The 19342-nt window shown below is 50.7% G+C and overlaps 1 protein-coding gene across 1 annotated transcript in view; it reads left to right on the forward strand.

Moving 5' to 3' along the window:
• Positions 1-714: 714 nt before the first annotated feature.
• Positions 715-19342, forward strand: part of CACNA2D4 (calcium voltage-gated channel auxiliary subunit alpha2delta 4) — a 110150-nt gene continuing 91522 nt past the window's right edge. Inside the window, exons 1-12 of the mRNA XM_070408754.1 lie at positions 715-827; positions 3864-3945; positions 5704-5820; positions 8225-8284; positions 9592-9754; positions 10119-10250; positions 15309-15369; positions 15986-16136; positions 17518-17592; positions 18446-18535; positions 18642-18755; positions 19153-19231. Coding sequence (XP_070264855.1) covers positions 715-827; positions 3864-3945; positions 5704-5820; positions 8225-8284; positions 9592-9754; positions 10119-10250; positions 15309-15369; positions 15986-16136; positions 17518-17592; positions 18446-18535; positions 18642-18755; positions 19153-19231 — 1237 coding nt within the window. The remainder of the gene's footprint in view (positions 828-3863; positions 3946-5703; positions 5821-8224; positions 8285-9591; positions 9755-10118; positions 10251-15308; positions 15370-15985; positions 16137-17517; positions 17593-18445; positions 18536-18641; positions 18756-19152; positions 19232-19342) is intronic.

Consider the following 19342-nt stretch of genomic DNA (forward strand, 5'->3'; position numbering starts at 1 on the left):
CTCTGAACCAGCCAAAGGCAGCAGGCCTGGAGCCATGAGCCAGAGTTAGACTCAACCCTGTGCCCAAGCCTCCCTGACCTCACAGCCCTGAAAACAGGGAGGGGTGACACGGACCTGCCAGGACCGCTCTGCAGTTTAAAGGGAGGATTGGACAGCTCTTGGTAAATCGGAGCTCTGGGCAAACGCCAGCTGTTGCCCTGGGCCAGTGTCACAGTGCCCCCCTCCCCTTGGGTCCAGAAGGACTGCCTTTTTAAAGCAGGAGCGTGGGCTCTGACCCCTCATGGAATGGGCAAGGCCTGTCTTCTGAAATCAGAGTAATCCTTCGAGGTCACTCCTGCCAACTCCCCTCCCCCCCCCCGCCCCCCTCCCCCGCTGTCAGCCGGGGGATTAGAGGAGAGGCCAGAGGATTAAGGGGTTCATCTGTCACAGCCTCACTGCCACAGTCAGCCCCTCTCCTGGAAGCCTGCTGGTCAGGCAAGGCGAGGCTCCTCTGTCGCTGTTCTCTGCGGGACAGAGAGAAGCCCCTTCTCCCACTAGCATTGCAGACAAGACCAGACTGAAAGCTGGGAACCCCAGGCTTGCCAGAACCCAAAAAAGCAGAAGGCTTGGGGAGTCCCAAGGATCTGGCCAACAGGCAGAGCCCATCCTGACCACAGCAGGAGCACAGCCCGGACCTCCCAGCCCCACCCAGGCCCCCGCCCCACCGGCAGCAGGATGCCCCGCTGCCTGCGGCCCTCGCTGCGGAAGCCTGCAGTCATCCTGTGTCTGCTGCTGTCCAGCACCTCTCTGTCCCCCACGCGGGGGCAGGCCATGATTCCTCTGGAAACGTAAGCATCCAATTCAGCCCCTCCCCCATAAAACCCCTTTCCCCTTCTTCCTTTCCTTCCCCCGGGCAGACCTCAATCCTCTGCGCCTCCCACCTCCGGTCTCCCTCCGGCTCGCCCCTGGGGGCCACGCCCCCTTTCTGGCTGTGAAGACCTTTTCTCCACCCTCCTCTCTTCCATTTGGGAGTCCTGCCTGCCCCTCCCCAACCACCTGCCGGTATAAGCTGACCTGATGGCCAGGCTCACACTCACGGGGTGACAAGCAGCGTAGGGAACACCTGCAGGCGCGCTCCTTCCAGGATAATGGCTGCCATTAGGGGCCTGGGAGTGTGGGCTGTGCTGAGTTACATTATTGCCGCTCCCCAAGGATTTGTCAGGAAGTTGTTTTAACTTTCTGGAAGGGTAAGCAGTTCTAAATCAACCAAATGGCTCGTGCAACCAGGAACCAGGTCAAATTGGACTTTGGTGGTCTCGGTCTTCCCTTCCTATGCCTTTCTGCCTCCCTCCAGGCCCTGGCGCTACACCCTGTCATGAAGACCTGGTGTCAGTCATTTACACTTTGGTATACATTTAAATTACTATGCAACCCCTCTGGGAGTGTGTGTGTTTAGTCCTTGGCTCTGGTGTACCTATTAAGACATTTTCAATAAATGAGGGGAACAAAGCACTCTACTCTGCACCTGCCCACTCCCTTGGCGCCAGGTCTCCACCCAGGACCTTGACCCTCTCCTCTTTCCCACCCCAAAGCCCCTCTCTCTCCTATGAAGCTACACCATCCCTCCACTCAGCCCTCAGCCTCCAAAGCTTGCCCCTGCTTCTCCTGCCCTCCCAATTCTGTTCTCACCCAAGTCATCAAAGACCCTCACTGCCCAATCCAGTAGACATTTCTGGACTTCTCTCTTTGGACTCTTCGGACACTGGCTTCCCCCTTTTCCTTGAGTCTCCATGCCTCAGCTTTCATAACACTGTGCACACCTGGGCCTCCTTGGGCATCTGTTACCTCTGTCTTTCTCAGGTGCTCCTGCCCCTGAGATTGGTGTTGGTGTTCCCCAGGGTTTGTCAGCCACTCAGATCTTTTCATGCTACATCTTTTCATGCTCTTTCTCTCCTTGAGAGAGCCCATCTACGCTCAGAAGTTCAACCTCCATTCATGTAGTAATGACTCTTAGCCCTGCCTCTATCTGTTAGGCTCATATATCCATTGCCTGTGGACAGCTTTTCCTGGACATCATGTGAGGTTTTAAATTCAACTTTGTGTCTTTCAAGATACAAAATGATTGGTACTTCCTGGACAATGCACAACCTGCCCAACATCATTCTGCAACATAGCTCTGCAGCAGAAACCTCCCATTCTGCGTATCCCAGGCTACATTCATCATCTTCCACCCTCTCCCACTTACTTCCATGATCCTTCTGATATTCATTTTATTTAATAACACCTCATCAGCTCAACCGCCCAAGCTAGAAACCTAGAAATCACGTTTGTCTCCCCAAAACTCTTCTGTACTCTCATCCCAAATTCTCCCCAGCTTCTAACACTGAACTCAGATCCCACCTCCCCCAGGAAGCCTTCCCTGACCACCTCGGCTCCTCCCTAAGTCTCACTGGTGTCCCTTCAAACAAGTAGTGTACTATCTGTATATGAAGGGGCATCCCTCTAATGCAGTGGTTCTCAACCTGTGGGTCGTGACCCCTTTGGGGGTCAAACGACCCTTTCACAGGGGTCACCTAAGACCATCGGAAAACACATATATAATTACATATTGTTTTTGTGATTAATCACTATGCTTTAATTATGTTCAATTTGTAAAAAATGAAATTGGGGGTCACCACAACATGAGGAGCTGTATTAAAGGGTCGCGGCATTAGGAAGGTGGAGAACCACTGCTCTAATGGAGGGTCTCACAAAGGTGAAGACTGTGATGTGGCTCCAGGACTCTGCACAATGCCCGGGACGCAGGACATGAGTAGATGCTGGTTGAGTGGCTGAATACATGCTGATCTCGAAATGATCATGTGGGCAAACTCCATTTGCTCCATCTGGAGAGGCTCAGACTCAGCTTGTGCCTGCCCCCAGGCCCCTCCAGCCTGTGCAGATGGTGAGATCTCCATATCCTCTGGGGGCGGACAAAAGGTCAGGGTTTCTCCAGAGGCTGCCTGCATCAGGGTCAGGTGTGGCCTCTCCTGCCCTCACTGCCTGGCCCACCCTGTGCAGAAGCAGCTGGGAGCCTCCTCCTCTGCCCCTGCTCATCACGCTCCCTCCGAAGTTTCAGCAGGATGCAGAAGCCTGCAGCGACCTTGAGCAGGGGACATTGGAGGGGAGTGACTCAATGAGAAGCTGCAGCTGTGCCCAGGCAGTTCCTGTGTCTATCCTCAGGGTCCTCCCTGCCTGTCCTGGACCTGTCCACAGCCTCTCCCCTCCTCTGTTCTCCATTCCCGCCCACACAGCCCTTGGGGGCCTGAGGTCAGGCTTCGGTTCTGCCTCATTTGCCTCTGCCCTTCATCCCTCAGCCAAGGGCATTCAGCCCACTCTGGGCCTCTGTGGGTCCTCAGTCTCCTGCCCTGCCATATGTGTCCTTCTGGGTGTGTGTCAGTGTGTATGTGTTTGTGTGTACATGTGTGTTAGTGTGCGAGTCTCTGTGTATCATGTGTGTCTATGTATTTGTGCATGTGTGCCCCCAGACCCCTCCAGCCTGTGCAGATGGTGAGATCTCCATATCCTCTGGGGACGGACAAAAGGTCAGGGTTTCTCCAGAGGCTGCCTGCATCAGGGTCAGGTGTGGCCTCTCCTGCCCTCACTGCCTAGCCCACCCTCTGCAGAAGCAGCTGGGAGCCTCTTCCTCTGCCCCTGCATGGCACGCTCCCTCTGAAGTTTCAGCAGGATGCAGCAGCCTGCAGCGACCTTGAGCAGGGGACACTGGAGGGGAGTAGACACTTGTTTTTCTATGCATGTGTGTGTGCATATGCATCTATGTGTGTGTCTCCGTGTGTGTGTGTGTGTGTGTGTGTGTATACACATGTACTTTCATGGCCCGGCAGAGTGAAGCTGTGGGCAGACACCTTTGGCGGGAACCTGTATGACACCGTGACCAAATACTCAGGCTCTCTCTTGCTGCAGAAGGTGAGTAACACCTCCCAGGGAGCTCACAGGGCCTGCGGGCGGTCAGCCAGGGAGCCCTGCCAGGGAGCAGAGACCCAGAATCCCTGCATGTTCAGGCTGTGAGGGGTCTTAGCGATCATCTATCCAATCCCCTCATCTTCAGACACGGAAACTGAGCCCCGAGTCACAGAGCACGTCAGTGGGGTGGCCAGGAGCACAGTGTCAGCTCAGATCCCCGGGAAGCGGAGGTCAAGATGGAACCTGACAGAGGACAGGGATTTACTGAGGGAGGAGCTGTGAGGAGCAGAGGGGTGAGGGGGCAGAAACAGCAGGCTGGGGGCAGGCCTGGCTCCTGTGAAAGGGGCGGGGCAGAGGAGGAGGGGTGAGTCCTGCAGGCGCTGCTTGGGCAGCATGAGCGGGCCTGTGGCCTCTGTGCTGGGCGAGCTCCCTCTCCTCTGGTTCTCAGGGCTCCGGCCATGTCTGGGGGCTGCAGAGCCACAGGGGCCCCAGCACAGGTCTGGGCCGCGCCTGGCTCCTGGGCAGGACGCAGGGGCCGATGGAGAGGACGGGGCACCAGCAAGCCCCACTCCCCTGGTTAATTGCTTTGTGTGCAGATTGACACCTAGCCTGTCCTCTTATGAGATTATAAACAACTTCATTTCCCTCTGATATTTATAACTCCCAGAGCAGTTTTAATAATAGCTTGCCGTTCTCTATTATTACCATTTGCTGAGAGCTTTATATTCAGGGTCTTACTTTCACTACAATTCATGAGGTGACTACGACATTTGCCATTTTCTAAATGATGTTAAAAGCAGCTCTCAGGCTTTTATGCCAGCATGTAGCATGTGACCACCATGTAGCTCCTCCCTGTCTCCCCTTCCCACAGCCCACAGGAGGGAACAGGTGGAGCCAGGGTGCCCCGCCCCCATTCAGGGACCTCCACAGGCCACTATAACAACAACAGCTCAATCCCACTTCCCACTCACCTCCCTAGCACACTCCTACTCTGCAAAGCACCATTTTGTTCCGTGTTCTCATTTGTGCCCTCTAACCCCGGTGAGAAACATAGAGCAATCCTATGTGACTGGGGTAAAAACATTCTCTAAGTCTATGCATTCTAGAACATTCTCTAAACCATGCTAATGTCACATCTTGCAGATGAGGAAACTGACTGAGTAACTTGCCTCAGGTCCCGTGGTCAATAGGTTGCTGACCTGAGCCTTTAGACATTGCTGACACACACACACACTCCAGAAAAGATGGTCTCTCTTGGGCCCAGAGAGTGAATTTGAATCCAGCTCTCTGAACAGTTTGTCAGGCGGCGTCAATACCCATCACTGCTGAGCTTGGTCTGGACAGGATGCGCATCGTGGGCGTTGGTGGGGGGCGGGGGGGGGGGGGGCGGAGAAGAACTGATGCTCAGGGCAGCCCCAGTCCATGTGAGCCTCCCCAGGGAGGTGGCAGGCATGGCTGTACAGAAGTCTCAGAGACCTGGCTGTGTGACCTTGGTCAAGTTCATTGACCCCTCTGAGCCCCAGTCTACTCCCTCTTAAGGACATTAACTGAATGTGTCCAGAGCCCCTGGAACAGACAGGACATTTGATAAGAGGCAACCATTGTCCGTCGTGGGGAGATTACGTGAGGAGGAGGGGACCTGTCCTGCCTCCAGCTGAGTAAGCAAGGCCTCAGGGTGTGAATGAGCTGGTCGAGAGGACGGAGATACCAAACCTCCTGGTGCCGATGCAGGTGTCATCTCTCCCATGTTCCCCTCCACAGAAATACAAGGATGTGGAGCCCAATCTGAGGATCCAGGAGGTGGATGGCTTGGAGCTGGTGAAGAAGTTCTCAGAGGACATGGAGACCATGCTACGCAGGAAAGTGGAGGCTGTGAAGGTGCTCAGGCCCTGTGATCTGGGGGGAGGGGGACTCTGCCCAGCCCGTCACACCAAAATGACCCTCAAAATGATGCCATGGCCCTGCACCCTCTCACCCATATCATTCTTATCCTACCTCACGAGCATCAGCCTAGCATCCCCAGAAGCCAAAAGGACCTTGTAAAGGAGGAAACGATGGAAAGCAAGGGGGGAGGGAGAGCTGGGATTGGAGCTCTGCCTTAGAGAACAGCGTCCAGTGCAATAGGACCAACCTGCAGTGTTGGGGGGACTCTGTATCATGACGTTATATTCAGTGACTGGTGCAGAGCAGGAGTGGAATGAGGGCTGAGGAGCCGCTGGCTGGCTGGCTGGCTGGCTGGATGGATGGATGGATGAATAGATGGGTGGGTGGGTGGTAATTGGGTGGAGGATGGATGGGAGTATAGAGGGTTGGAGAGCATACAAAGTAAAGTTCCCTGCCTCCCCTTTCTCCTTTTCTCCTTCCCCTGCACTGCCCCCATCCTTTCCACTTCTGCCATACAGACCCACCCTTCATGGATCCCAAGTGCTCTGAGGGCTGCCCAGACAGCATAGGTGCTTATAGTGAGGGCCTCTGCTCAGGTGATCCCACCATGGCATATCCAGCATGCGCCACATCCTCTATCCAAAGGACCATCTGGGAGGCATCCTGTGTAAAACTGCTGGGGCCTTCTTTCCCACGTTACAAGTTGCAGCCTTTTTTCTCCAGGCTTAGGGGCAGGCATCTTAGCATCAGGAACCACTGAGAAGACACTTGGGGCCTGGAGATCCCATCCTGGTGGAAGCAGGGGGACACTGACCCACACAACCAGCACAGCAGGACCACCCACTGCCTTCAGTGCTGGGATGCAGGAGCGCACCACTGCGGGGCTGGTCCCCCTGGGCTCCCTGGCGCTCCAGATGTGCTGTGTCCTTCTCCCAGCTTCAGCCTCGGAAAACCAATCAAACCAGTGCTTGCTCTGCAGACCTTCTCCGAGCACCAGGCCCTGCTCCCTGCTGGGGGTCCCGTGGGGAGGACTCAGCCACGGGCCCTTCTATGGGAGTGTCCATGGGGACACTTGCTGCAAAGCAGCACTACAGTAACCTTGGCCCTGTGGAATTTCTTCATCACATCCTAGGAATTGGGGGTTGGGAGTAGGGAAGTTGGAGACTCTTCTACCCGATTTACAGTTCTATGGAGACCAGAGAGGCCTAGTGCCTGGCCCCGACAAAGCCAGAATAGGAGCTCAGCTCTTCTCCTCTTCCCCCCACATTTATTGAGGTTTACTTGACAAAAGCAAAACAAAACAAAACAAAACAAAAAACCTGTGTATATTTATATTCAGCAGCTGAAAGGTAGAAAAACCCGAATGTCCATCAACTGATAAATGGATAAACAAAATATGAGGTATCCATACAATGGAATGTTATTCAGCCATGAAAAGGAATGACTTCCTGCTATGTGTTAAAACACAGATGAATCTTAAAAACATCTCTGTGAAAGACTCCAGATATAAAAGGCCACCTACTGTGTGATTCCATTTGTGTGCAATATCCAGAATAGGAAAATCCATTGACGGGAAGCAGATTATGGTTGCCAGGAGCCAGGGAGAGGGGAAGGAGTGACTGCTTGGTGGTCACAGGGTTTCCGTTTGGGGGTGATGAGAAGTTCCGCAACTAGACAGTGGTGGTTGCACAATATTGGGAATGTACCTAATGCCACTGAATTGCACACTTTAACATGACTAAATGGTATACACACACACACACACACACACACACACACATTTAAACAGACTATTTAGAGCAGTTTTAGGTTCATAGCAAATTTGTGCAGAAAGTACAGAGAATTCTTATATAACCTCTGCCCCCACAAACATACAGACCCCCCAACTATCAGCAGCCCCACCAGAGTGGTACATTGGTTACAATAGATGAACCTACACGACACATCATAATCACGCAAAGTCCATAGTTTACATTAGGGTTCACTCCTGGTGGTGTACATTCTGTGGGTTTTGACAAATGTACAATGACATGTATCTACCATTATAGACCATGCAGAACAGGCACACGGCCCTAAAAACCCTCCATTTTACACCTATTCATCCCTCCCCCCATCACCAACCCCTGATGACCACTGATTTTTTTACTGTCTCCATTTTTGCCTTTTCTAGACGTCATTGGTTGGACTCATGCAGGAGGTAGCCTTTTCAGACAGGCTTCTTTCACTTGGAAATGTGCACTTATCTTTTGGCTATTGCGCTGCTGTGAACATTTACACACAAGTTGTTGTTTGAGTCCCTGCTTTCAGTTCTCTTTGGGTATATTCTTGGGAGTGGAATTGAGGACCCACTGGTCTCCTTCTGCCCATTCATTCTCCCCTCTGTGTTCCCATCCCTCAGAATGTGGTAGAGGCGGCTGAGGAAGCTGATCTGGACCATGAATTCAATGAATCGCTGGTGGTGAGTCCTCCTGTTCCTGGAGCTGCTGCTGAGAGGGTATTAGGGCCAATCTCCCGCCCCAGGATGGACAGTGTCCCCTGAGTGCAGGATGGGGAGGAGTGGGGGGAGCCGGGGGTCCAGCACTACCTTTTAATGTGCTCGGGATTTGTATGATCCTATAATAAGATTCTGAAATGCTCTGGAGTCTTTTGAGAAGGGATTTGTGGGCCAGGTAGGAGAGACAGCTACCAAAACCTGGGGTGGGGGTGCAAAATGGCAATCACTCTTCCACAGACTTCACCACCCAATGCTGTGTGCTAGCCTCTGCCCAAATGAACTCAAGAAGTTCACAGACCAAAAATCTCTAACATACGGCCCACAGCCTGCCCATGCACCTGGTACCATGTTCCCACAGTGCAGAAGGGAAGGGGGCGGTCAGAAAGCCCCCAGACAGAGTATCCTCGGCACCAGCCCATGCTGAGGGGGATTTGAGCAGCTGAGGGCATGAAGAGGGTGTTTCCAAGCTGAGGGAAAAGAAGTAAAAATACACAAGATTGAGGAAATTGCCAGTGGTCAGCTCTGTATGTCCAGGGGATGGTGAAGCAGAAAGTGACTGTGGTAAAGGTAGTACTCTGGCCTTTATTCAGCCCGCAAGTCACATATTGAAGGCTTTGAGCTTGGAGGGACACAGCAGATTTGTGGCAGCACTGCTGTGGCACGGGCAGGACATGGGCAGGACATGAGGGTGCTCTTCGGGTCTGAACCACGTGGTGTGGAGACAGTGGGGAAGAGGGTCTGGTTATGGCTGCAAGGTGGTAATCCAAGTGGATCCAGCGCTGTGTGTAAGAGCACAGAGCAGACTGCTGGCTCCCGGGGGTCACAGGGGACACAGGCTGCAGGCCTGTTAAAGAGAGAACCCTCACCTCTTGGGGCCCTGCCTGGGTCCCCGGGAGTGTCCGGCACTGAAGAAGCCGGTGGTGCTGGCAAGGCTGCCTTTACCTCTCCTGGAATCTGTCTGCTTGTCTTTGTCACCGTCTCTGGCTGTGTCCACACACGATAAATAAAGTGGAGAACTGAGCAATAATCCAGAAAATCTATGTCAAGCCCTACTTGAATCAACCACCTGCTCCAATGATCTGGATATGTATTTGCTCCAAATCCGAATCCTGTGGGTCATTGCCTGCACCCCCCACTTGGAGCTTGTGTGGACGCGGTCAGCCCGCCTGAGGTCTCTCACATCTGAGTCCTCTGATGGCACCGTTTCTCTTTCTCTCGCACTCGGCGGGTCTTTGTCCACCGGCCCCCGTCTGGCCCATCCTCTGCCCTAGTTTGACTATTACAACTCGGTCCTGATCAACGAGAAGGATTCGAGGGGCGGGTACGTGGAGCTGGGGGCTGAGTTTGTCCTGGAGCCCAACGCGCACTTCAGCAGCCTGAGGGTGAACACGTCCCTCAGCAGTGTGCAGCTGCCCACCAACGTGTACAACAAAGGTAGTCCCGCCCCGTGGCCCCGCGCGGTTGTGGGGTGGTGCTGGTGGAGGTTAACGATTTGGCCCCATTTTCCCGGGGAGCCCTCCTCCAGCCTCCCTGACTCAGCGTGGGGAAGCATTTCACAGGAGCCTGGACTGGAGAAAGCTCGGGGCTCCTGGCTTAGAGGGTGTGTGGCTCTCCCAGTGAGATGTAGAGGGAAGTGTGAACTGCATCACTGCCCGCTGTGTGTGTGGGTGTGCGCACGCGCGCACGTGTGCGTGTGCGTGCGTGTGCGTGTGCGTGTGTGTGTTCCCAGGTGAAGAATTGGTCACTGTTGCTCCTGATTGAGTGTCCCTGCAGTTCCTTCTACAATCTCGCCCTTTAGACCCAGATATTTTAAATGGAGTCTACATGTCCGAAGCCTTGAACCCTGTTTTTGTGGAGAACTTCCAGAGAGACCCGACACTGACCTGGCAATATTTTGGCAGCTCAACTGGATTCTTTAGGATCTACCCAGGTGAGGACATGGGAGGCATCGCCAAGATCCTCTCAGCTTCTTCTCTGGGAATAAGGCCACAAGGGTATCGCGGATGGACGCTGGCACTCAGACCCCTGGTGAATGGGGTTGGCCCTGACATCCAAAGGAACCTCCAACCCACATTTTGACACTCTTCACGCCATAATATGCACATTTCTAACAAATAGCTGCTGGATTAATTAATTAATTAATTAATTAAATACTATGGTAACCAGCCAGTCAATGCCCGCATTGAACTCTTGTCCTATGAAAAGCACTGTGGAAGATGCAAAGGGGGATAAAACAATTCTTGACCTTAAGATGTTCACATCTTAATTGGAGAAATGGGGCTTACTCACTTAACATGTTCAAGCGCAATGTAGAGATGTCCTGGGTCACTATGTAATCAGTGGCTGATCTAACAGACAATGGGGAAAGCTCCCTTGTCTACCACTAGAAATAGAAAACAAAATCTACCATAACATTTGCAAGAGTTCTGTTTTTTAACTTTCTATTTATAAAAAAATTCACCTCCGAACTTTACTCCAACCTACTTTTATATTTTAGCACACTGTTCAAAGTCTTAACGTTGCCCTGTTTTCCTGAGACAGATCCTTCAAATGCTCGAAGACAACTCTCAGGTCTCTCAAGTCTTCTCCAGGATAGAATTCCTGTAAATATTCTTGCTACATCAGGTCTTCCCAATAAGTCAATTTGTGTGCAAACAACACAATCCAGTGGCTTCTTTGTAAGCCATCGGTCTTAGTAGAGAGGGTGTTTCCCACACCCTCACCCACATTTATAGGTGCATATCAGCCCTCAGGTGGACAATATGGGGTTGGCTATAATCCTTGATCACAGTACACTATCCCCATGGGTCCTTGCAGGCCCACCGTTATCTATTTTACATTTTATTTATAACATAATAATGCTTGTATACACATCACCAACACAAAAATTAAATTACCAATAATTTCTATTTACATATGTGCTCCTCTATTTTGCCCCCTCTCCCCTCCACTTACCCTCCATTACCCCCCAAGTAATAGCTATCCTGAATTATGATCCTATCATTTTATTTGGATTTTTGGCATTCTGTTTGTTTAGTTATTTAGTTTTATCTTATGTTTACACACACACATATGCTTACACAATATATTATTTTGTTTTGTTTTGCTTGTTTTTGATTTCAGTCAAGGGCACGTACCTCACAGGCTCAATCCCCTGCCACCTGGAGGCAACCAATTGATGTGTCTCTCTCAATGGATGTTTCTCTCTTTCCTTCTTCCCCCCCACCCCCCCGCTGTCCCACTCTCTCTAAAAATTAATGAGGAAAAAAATCCTTGGGTGAGGATTAACAGCAATAATTTCTTTAAAAAACAAAGATATAGGGACTTTATCTTTTTATTATAAATTTCTAATTGAATTGCTTTGTAGACAGAGAACATGATATATGTGGTACTGATTTTGTGAAATTAGTTGAGGTTTCATTTAATAACCTAGTATGTCATCAAGTTTTATAAATATTCCATGTGTGTTTGAGAAGAATATGTGTGCTCTAATTGTGGCATGAAAAGCTCTGAATATGTCAGTAGCTCAAACTTGTTAATTATATTATTTACATTTTCTGTATCTTTGCTGGCTTTATGTCTACCTGACCCTTGTTAGCCTTTACTACACTTTGTTTTTAGTTCTATTTTGTCTGGTATTCATAAGAAATACCAATATGCCCTTCATTACCCTGACATATATTTTTTCATCATTTCCTCCAATCTTGTTCTAGTCATATCCCTTGAAAATAGTCTATAGCTTCTAAACTTTTATCCAAACTAGCAACCTCTTTTACTAGTTGGCAAGTTCAGCACATTTACATTTATTGTATTGATATATTTAAACATGCTTATCTTATTTTTTTAATTATTTTATTTTTCAATTTTCTATTTGTCCCTTCATTTTTTGTTTCACTTTCTCCTCTTATAACCTTTTTAAATAAGTAACTTTTAAAAAAGTCCCCTGTTATTTCTCTTTTTATTTCAGTTTAGAGTTTATTCCTCTGTTTTTATTCTTTCAATAATTACCCCTTACCAGTCATATTTAATAAGATATTAAAATTAAATCATATTTTTACCTTTTCTCAAGTCAAAAAAAGCTTTAGAGCTTCTCCACTTACATATCCTTCTCCCACCTTGATTTCCATTCCCTTGTCATCTAATATATTCTTTTTTATCCCAAGTTAGATACTATTTTGCTATTTGATGCAAACATTGCTTATCTGGTAAGAGCTACTTGTTTACCTTTTTTTTTGCCCACCACTCCTTCACACACCTCAAGCTGTCTTTCCAAGATCCTGTTCCTTCTTCAGGTGACTCCTCCACAAGTTCCCTTATCGTTCGCTCCGCGGTAAGCTGCTTCAGCTTGTGTTCATCTACACATGCTTTATTTTCTTCTCATTCTTTTTATTTGATTTTAAATTCATTCTTTTTTATTTTTGCAAGTTACACAAATCATTTCCTGTTGTCATCCTATTTCAGCAGAAAAGACCAAATCCTATTTCTTTTTTATTGGCGATAAGTGACTGACTAAGCCTCCCTTTGATGACACATCCTGAGAAATAGCTCCCAGTAAAGAACAGCAGCTCCGGGGAACTCAGTCCCCAAGTGGAATTCCGAAAGCAGCACCACAGTCTTCTATGCTCACGCTTGAGTGACAGTTCTGCTGGATACACTTCCGAGTTAGCAATTACTCTCTCTCAGCACCTTCCAACTCTTTCCCGCTGCCTTCTGGCTTCCACTGCTGTTGAGAAACTCTACTGTTGGCTTAACTGCTGTTCCTTTGAAAGTGAATGTTCTCGTTTTCTGGCTGCTTTAAGGTCTTTATTTATTTACTTGCCTTTGGAGTTCTGCAGTTTCACTATGATGTGTCTAGAAAGGGATGTCTTTTCATTTATCCCACTTGGGATATACCACGCTTCCTGGATCTCGGGACTCGCATTTTTGTCAGTTCTGGAACATTGGCATCGTTGTCTTTGCATCATGGTGTTTCCTTTGCCCTCCCTTTTCTCCTTCTACGTCTCCAGTCAGACATAGTTAGGGTGCCCCCCAAAAATGTATACACACACTTTGAATAATCATAAAGGCAGTGATAAAAAGTACATTTCATTTTCAAAACTGAGCTTTCAGCTGTTAAAGTGCATACATTTTTTGAGACACCCTGTATTAGACCTTCTCATTCTGGCTTCCACAGGATTCTGGAAAAATCCTTCAAATGCCTGAATTTTCTCTTTACCTGTGAATGACCCACATGCTGCTTTTTTTTTCAACTTAAACATCTTTTTTCAGTTACAAAAGGCCCATACTTTGAAGGCTGTTTGTTTGTTCCTAATCATTTTCTTGTTGTGTATTCTTCCTTGTGATTCCGCCAACATAGCTATCCTGTCATTTGTATTTGGCAGTTCCAACACCTGTAAGCCTTGAGAGGATACACCTGGTGGTTCTTGCTTCTGCTGCCTCTCACTCCTGGGGCCGTTTCCCGTGTATTTGGTAATCTTTGATCGTGGGGCCATGCCCCTTGTAATCTGTGGGAATCCTGCAGGCCTGACTGGGAAAAGCTTCCCTTCAAGAGGATGACTTCTGCTTCTGCTTGGAGTTGAGGATACCCCCACCCAGGACCACCAAAACCCTGGTGCAGAGCCAAGAACCCCTTGTTACTATTATAAGGTCAAACTCCCCACAACCATGCTGCTCTAGGAATATGGCCCTCACTTCCCCACTGCTCACTGCCGCTGCAGGTCCACGTCAGAGCCATGCTACCCAGGCTCCCACGACACCAGCTCGGCCCGTGGTTCTGTCCTGCTTCTCTCCAGGCCATGGGTCCTGACTGTTCTGGCCCCTGCCCCCCCTCCCCCTTGGAACTCTGCTCCCATTTGTTTGCTTTTGGGAGTAAGATCCCTGAAAACCTCTTCTCCTTTTGATGGACCAGCAATGCCTCAAGTATGTATCTCATCTGAAGTCTAACTGCTGTGGAACAGGAGTCCCTTATTGCTTCTAGACAGTCATGATATGGCCATGATATTTTTCTAGCCCAAACACAACATAATACAATTGCACCTCCTATTTTTAATTTCCATACTGTGAGCCCATTCTTTCCAATCTTTACAGTATTTTCAAATAGAGATTCCATCGTGGAGCATGCCAATGTTATCTTTGCTTTGTGTGCATTCATCCAAGTTTTTGATTCGATGAATAGGACAAAATCCACCCCAGCACCCTGCTGGTGGGTCAAGGCAAGATCTTTCATACTCATTCATTTGTTCTTTCATCCATATGACAAACATTTATTGAGCATCCAGCCTGCGAGGTGCTATGTCAAACACTGTGTCAGGTACAGGCAGTCCTGTACCACACCACCACAACAAAGTGAGCTTCTCAATAAGGCCAGTCCTAACCTTCTTGCTGGTGGAGGGCCTTGCTTTCAATTTAAAAACAAAACCCACAGCATCTTTGAAGTACCATAAAGCCACGAGCAATAAAATGGGGTATGCCTGTACTTGGATTCCCTGACCTCAAGGAGCTTATAGTCCTGTAGCCAATCATTTCTCCCAGCCAGCTAACAGGCAGGACCATGGCACTACAGGCAACCTGACCAGAGGCAGAGGGGCTAGAAGTCAGAGCACCTGGCTCTCCCTCACTCTGTCCATGCTTTTGCTGGATGGTAATGGATGTTAAAAGTCATGCCTTCTGGAAGCTTCCCCTTCCACAAATTGATGTGAGGTTTAGCTCACATGTGAGTTCCACACACAACATATAGGGGTCCTACTGTGAAACTCACCTCAACTCTGGGTCTGGGCAGTGTGGGTGATGAGTGTCCCTCCATCGAGTTGGCCTCCCCCCCTGCCTGTTGACTCAGTTTGCAGGGTGCTGTAGTGGCCCCTCACCCTGTTGTCCAGGTCCATGGCTGGCCCTTCCCTGGGGATCATGGCATTCTTGGATGTCAGCACCCAGCTGGGGCTCTGGAGCAGCCTCACTGAGCCAGTGAACGAGCCAGCCTTTGTTTCCCCAGGCATCAAATGGACACCTGACGAGAATGGAGTCATCACCTTTGACTGCCGAAACCGTGGCTGGTGAGCGCTCCCAGGGGAAAGGTGTCTGTGCTGGCTCCCTCTTCTAACCTTTGGGTTTTACCTAGTTCTTCTCCAGTCCCTGCCTCCAGGCCAAGGGTCTCAGGTGGGACACGAGAGTAGGAAGAAGCCTCCCTTCTCACCACAGCTGCCCTTGCTGCAGGGCTGATCACGTTTGTCTTTCCTGCCCCCAGCTCCTTGCAGGACAGTGAGCTGCTCCAAATCAACCCTCTGCCAGGCTCTCCTTCCCCCGACTCCCCTCCCCCATCGGCAGATTAGTAACAGAATCTGAGGGTGGAATCCAGTTCATCCTGCTGCCCATCCCTCCGGGACCCTGGCCGGTCTAAAACGAATAGGACAAGGTTACCACAAGACCTTGACCTTTCTCCCACCGGACAGGCTCATTAGATGGGCACATGCCCAGCTGTCGCCCCCTAAATGGCTTCAGAGCTATGCGAAGTGGTCATGGAACATGATACAACCTAGTCTCAATGGGGCAACTATCTGAACTTTGGATAAACTTGAGCCAGAATCCAAACAGAAATAATGGCACTAGGTTGGGTGGTTGCTCTGGCTTTGATTTTCCCATCCTTGACCTGTTCTTTTCTTTCTGCTAAAGGTACATACAAGCCGCTACTTCTCCCAAGGATGTTGTGATTGTGGTGGACACAAGCGGCAGCATGAAGGGGCTGCGGATGGCTATCGCCAAGCACACTATCTCCACCATCCTGGACACACTGGGAGAGAATGACTTTGTTAATATCATTGCTGTAAGTGTCCTTCCTTCCTAGAATAGCTCTCCCTTATCTAGAGAAACTTGCCTCTGCCTGCACTGGAATGACCTGTACCTACAACACAAAGCTTCCGAGTGATCTCTCTGAAGCTGGGCCTAACCCAGGTCCAAGGACGGACTGCAAGAGGTCCGCAGAGTTTCTGAAGTTATGTGTATGTCCATTTTTCTGAGTCCACAGAGTTTATTAATTCAGATGAGTCTGGGATAGAACAAAGATGAGAAGCTCTGACCCTGAGTAGACGCCTAACTTATCCCACCACGTGCTCTTGACTGGCGCCCATCACTGAGCAGCCTCTCCCTTCTGCTATAGGAAGAGAGATCCCTGGGCACCTGCTCTCCAACAATCCCAGTTCTCCCAGGCCCTTCACCCCAAATCCAGATGCATTGGGAGAAAGGAGAAAGTACGTGGGGGCGCCTAGACAGGGGCCAACAAACCCTGGTCCTGCCTTCAGAGCAGCTCTTCCCAAGGCTGGGCCTGCCCGTCCCAGGAAGGTGATAGTGTGAGAGGTGCAGCAGGACGAAAGGGAATGCTTTCAATGAAAGAGTGGGCCCACGCAGCCCTCCCCAGAGGCAGAGCTGACGGCCACCGGGGTGCCATTTTGAAGGCTACCTGATCTAAAACTTCCCTCCACCAGCCGCCACATTGCTGAAAATGCTTATCTTTAGTGCAATTTACTTCTCTGGTAAAGAAACACCAAAGCAAAATGGTCTAACTGCAAACCAGTCGTCCTGGGGTTATGCAAATGGCGCCTCCTCCCTGAGCTGCTTGCAAGGCCCATGCTCCCACCTCTCCACCTCCCCATCCCTGCCCCTGACCTGCAGCAGAGACAGGACAGCCGGAGCAGTTCCCACCACTTCACAAGAATGGGGTGTGCTCCTGCTCCTCTCACAGAGCCTGTTAGCAGCTGAAAGACTCTCTTCCTCAATGCAGAGCAGAGACAAAAAGAGCAAAGTTTTTCATCCCCGGACCCAGGCACTGGGGAGGGGTCTGCACTTGGAGGCTGTGGGATTCCCATGAAAGGCACTTCGTCTGGTCTTGGCGGCAGAGACCAGAGGGATTCTCTCAGTAACCTGCAGTTCCCTCTGTGCCCCAGGAGATGGGCAGGACTCGGCCACCCAAGAAAATGAGTCAAGACCAGAATTTGAGGGAGAGTGAAGGCCCTGCTGTTCTCTGTACTTCCTCCTCTCTACTCAGAAAAATTGCCAAAAGCATAGGGGACCCCAAGATAATGTGCACAGGTGCCCAGGTGACCCCGGCCTGGACCACGCTGTGAGTTGCCTGAGCTTCATCACTGGACCCTGACTTTCCAAATGGACCCTGTCTGTTCTCTCCTCCCCTCCTCCTGCTGCAACTGCAGTACAATGACTACATCCATTACATCGAGCCTTGTTTCAAAGGGATCCTTGTTCAGGCGGATCGAGACAACCGCGAGGTGAGTGTCCACGTCAGGCCAGGGCCGGATGCCTCTTAGCCCCTGTTCTGCCTAGAAGGGTGGGAGCCATCTGTGCAGCTGCCTGGCGGCCCTTTTACTCATCCCATGGCATTTGGAAAGGGGCAAAGCAGGTCTGCAGTTACCCACACAAATACACCCAGGAAATTGCCCCCATGAATCCGCTGCCTGTCTATCTCAGCAGTGAACAAAGAGAGACCTCCCCTGTGAGGAAAATCTCACTTCTTCGGGCCTGGTTTCTTGTTCTGTGGATTATCCAGGACTCGGTTTTCCCCTTTGCTTCCCCCTCGGCCTTTTCACTACGTCAGTTTTCATGAGGAGCTTCCCAAAAGGAGGGGAAATTCAAACCCACTGTGTTGAGTCCTTTCCGAAGGCCTAGGAGGAAAGGATGTGGCAACTTTGTTTAAAGGGAGTCTAGTGTCACAGACCCTCCCTCTGTGGCTGGGGAATTTGGGTTTGACTTCCTCTTGAATCCCAGCCTTGAGTCGGAGCCCCTGGCAGCCTCCATGGTTTCTCCTGTGAAATGCTCGCCATTGGGGTAAGAGCTGGGATGCTGAGGGCCTGGGAGGCTGGGCATTGGCCTGAGCTGGCCTCCTTGCTGGGGTTGAACTTACACTGGCATCTCCTTGCAGCAGGGGGGAAAGATTTGCACCCAGCCACTCACAACCTCTCAGTTTATCTTGGGGGTATTGGAGAAACATCTGCTGTGGGGGTCAGCTAGACCCTGGAGAGATGGGCAAATAGCTCTAAACAGCCTCTGAAATTAAGACCAAAGATGAAGGTTCCCTGGCCCACTCCATCCACTGACTCTCCTCTGGTTACTTATCCACTACAGCATTTCAAACAGCTGGTGAGCGAGCTGGTGGTTAAAGGTGTGGGGGTCGTGGACCAAGCCCTGAGGGAAGCCTTCCAGATCCTGAAGCGGGTACTGCACCTGGGGAAGCCGTGGGAGCGTGGAGGGATGGGAGACAGGCTGAGGTGGGGGGAAGGCGGCTCCCCGCTGCAGTTATGGAGCCCCCTCCCCTGCACAGTTCCAAGAGGCCAGGCAAGGAAGCCTCTGCAACCAGGCCATCATGCTGCTCACCGACGGGGCCGTGGAGGACTATGAGCCAGTGTTTGAGAAGTACAACCAGCTGGACCGCAAGGTTACTCCCTGGTGGTGGTCAAGGGGTAAAGGGAAGGGTGCCAAGGGGAGTGGTCTCCTACTGCCATGGTGGGATGGCCCAGAAAAGCCAGGCTGCCCTGAGTTCAAATAGTCTACCCATTAGCCCATCAGTAAACTCAATGTTCCAAAGCTATGGTGACTCTAGGCACAGAGGACTCGTGCAAGAGGAATCAGGTGAGAGACCTTGGGGGTGAGATGTGAAAAGTGTCCTGGCAAGTCCCGGTGCTGCCTGGGCCTGGGGCCCTTTCTGACCCAAAGGAGTGGGACTGGAGAAGTCGGCAAAGTGCTTGACAGACATCGAAGGCTCACATGCATTATGTTAGCATTGCTCCGGCCAGGAGTTAGGCTGCTGAGTCCATCTGTGTCTTGTGGATTAGGTTCGAGTTTTCACTTACCTGATTGGGAGAGAAGTCACTTTTGCTGACCGCATGAAGTGGATCGCGTGCAACAACAAAGGTAGGTGGCAGGTGGGCGGAGCACCTGGCAGGCTGTACCCGAGTGCAGGTGGAACAGCATTGCCCCGTCACCGTCACCGGGGTGCTGAGCGGTGGCTCCTGCATGGTGCCT

The sequence above is a fragment of the Myotis yumanensis genome, unplaced genomic scaffold, assembly GCF_028538775.1.
Source record: "Myotis yumanensis isolate MYYU_CA2020_CCGP unplaced genomic scaffold, mMyoYum1.0.hap1 SCAF_3, whole genome shotgun sequence".
NCBI lineage: Eukaryota > Metazoa > Chordata > Mammalia > Chiroptera > Vespertilionidae > Myotis > Myotis yumanensis.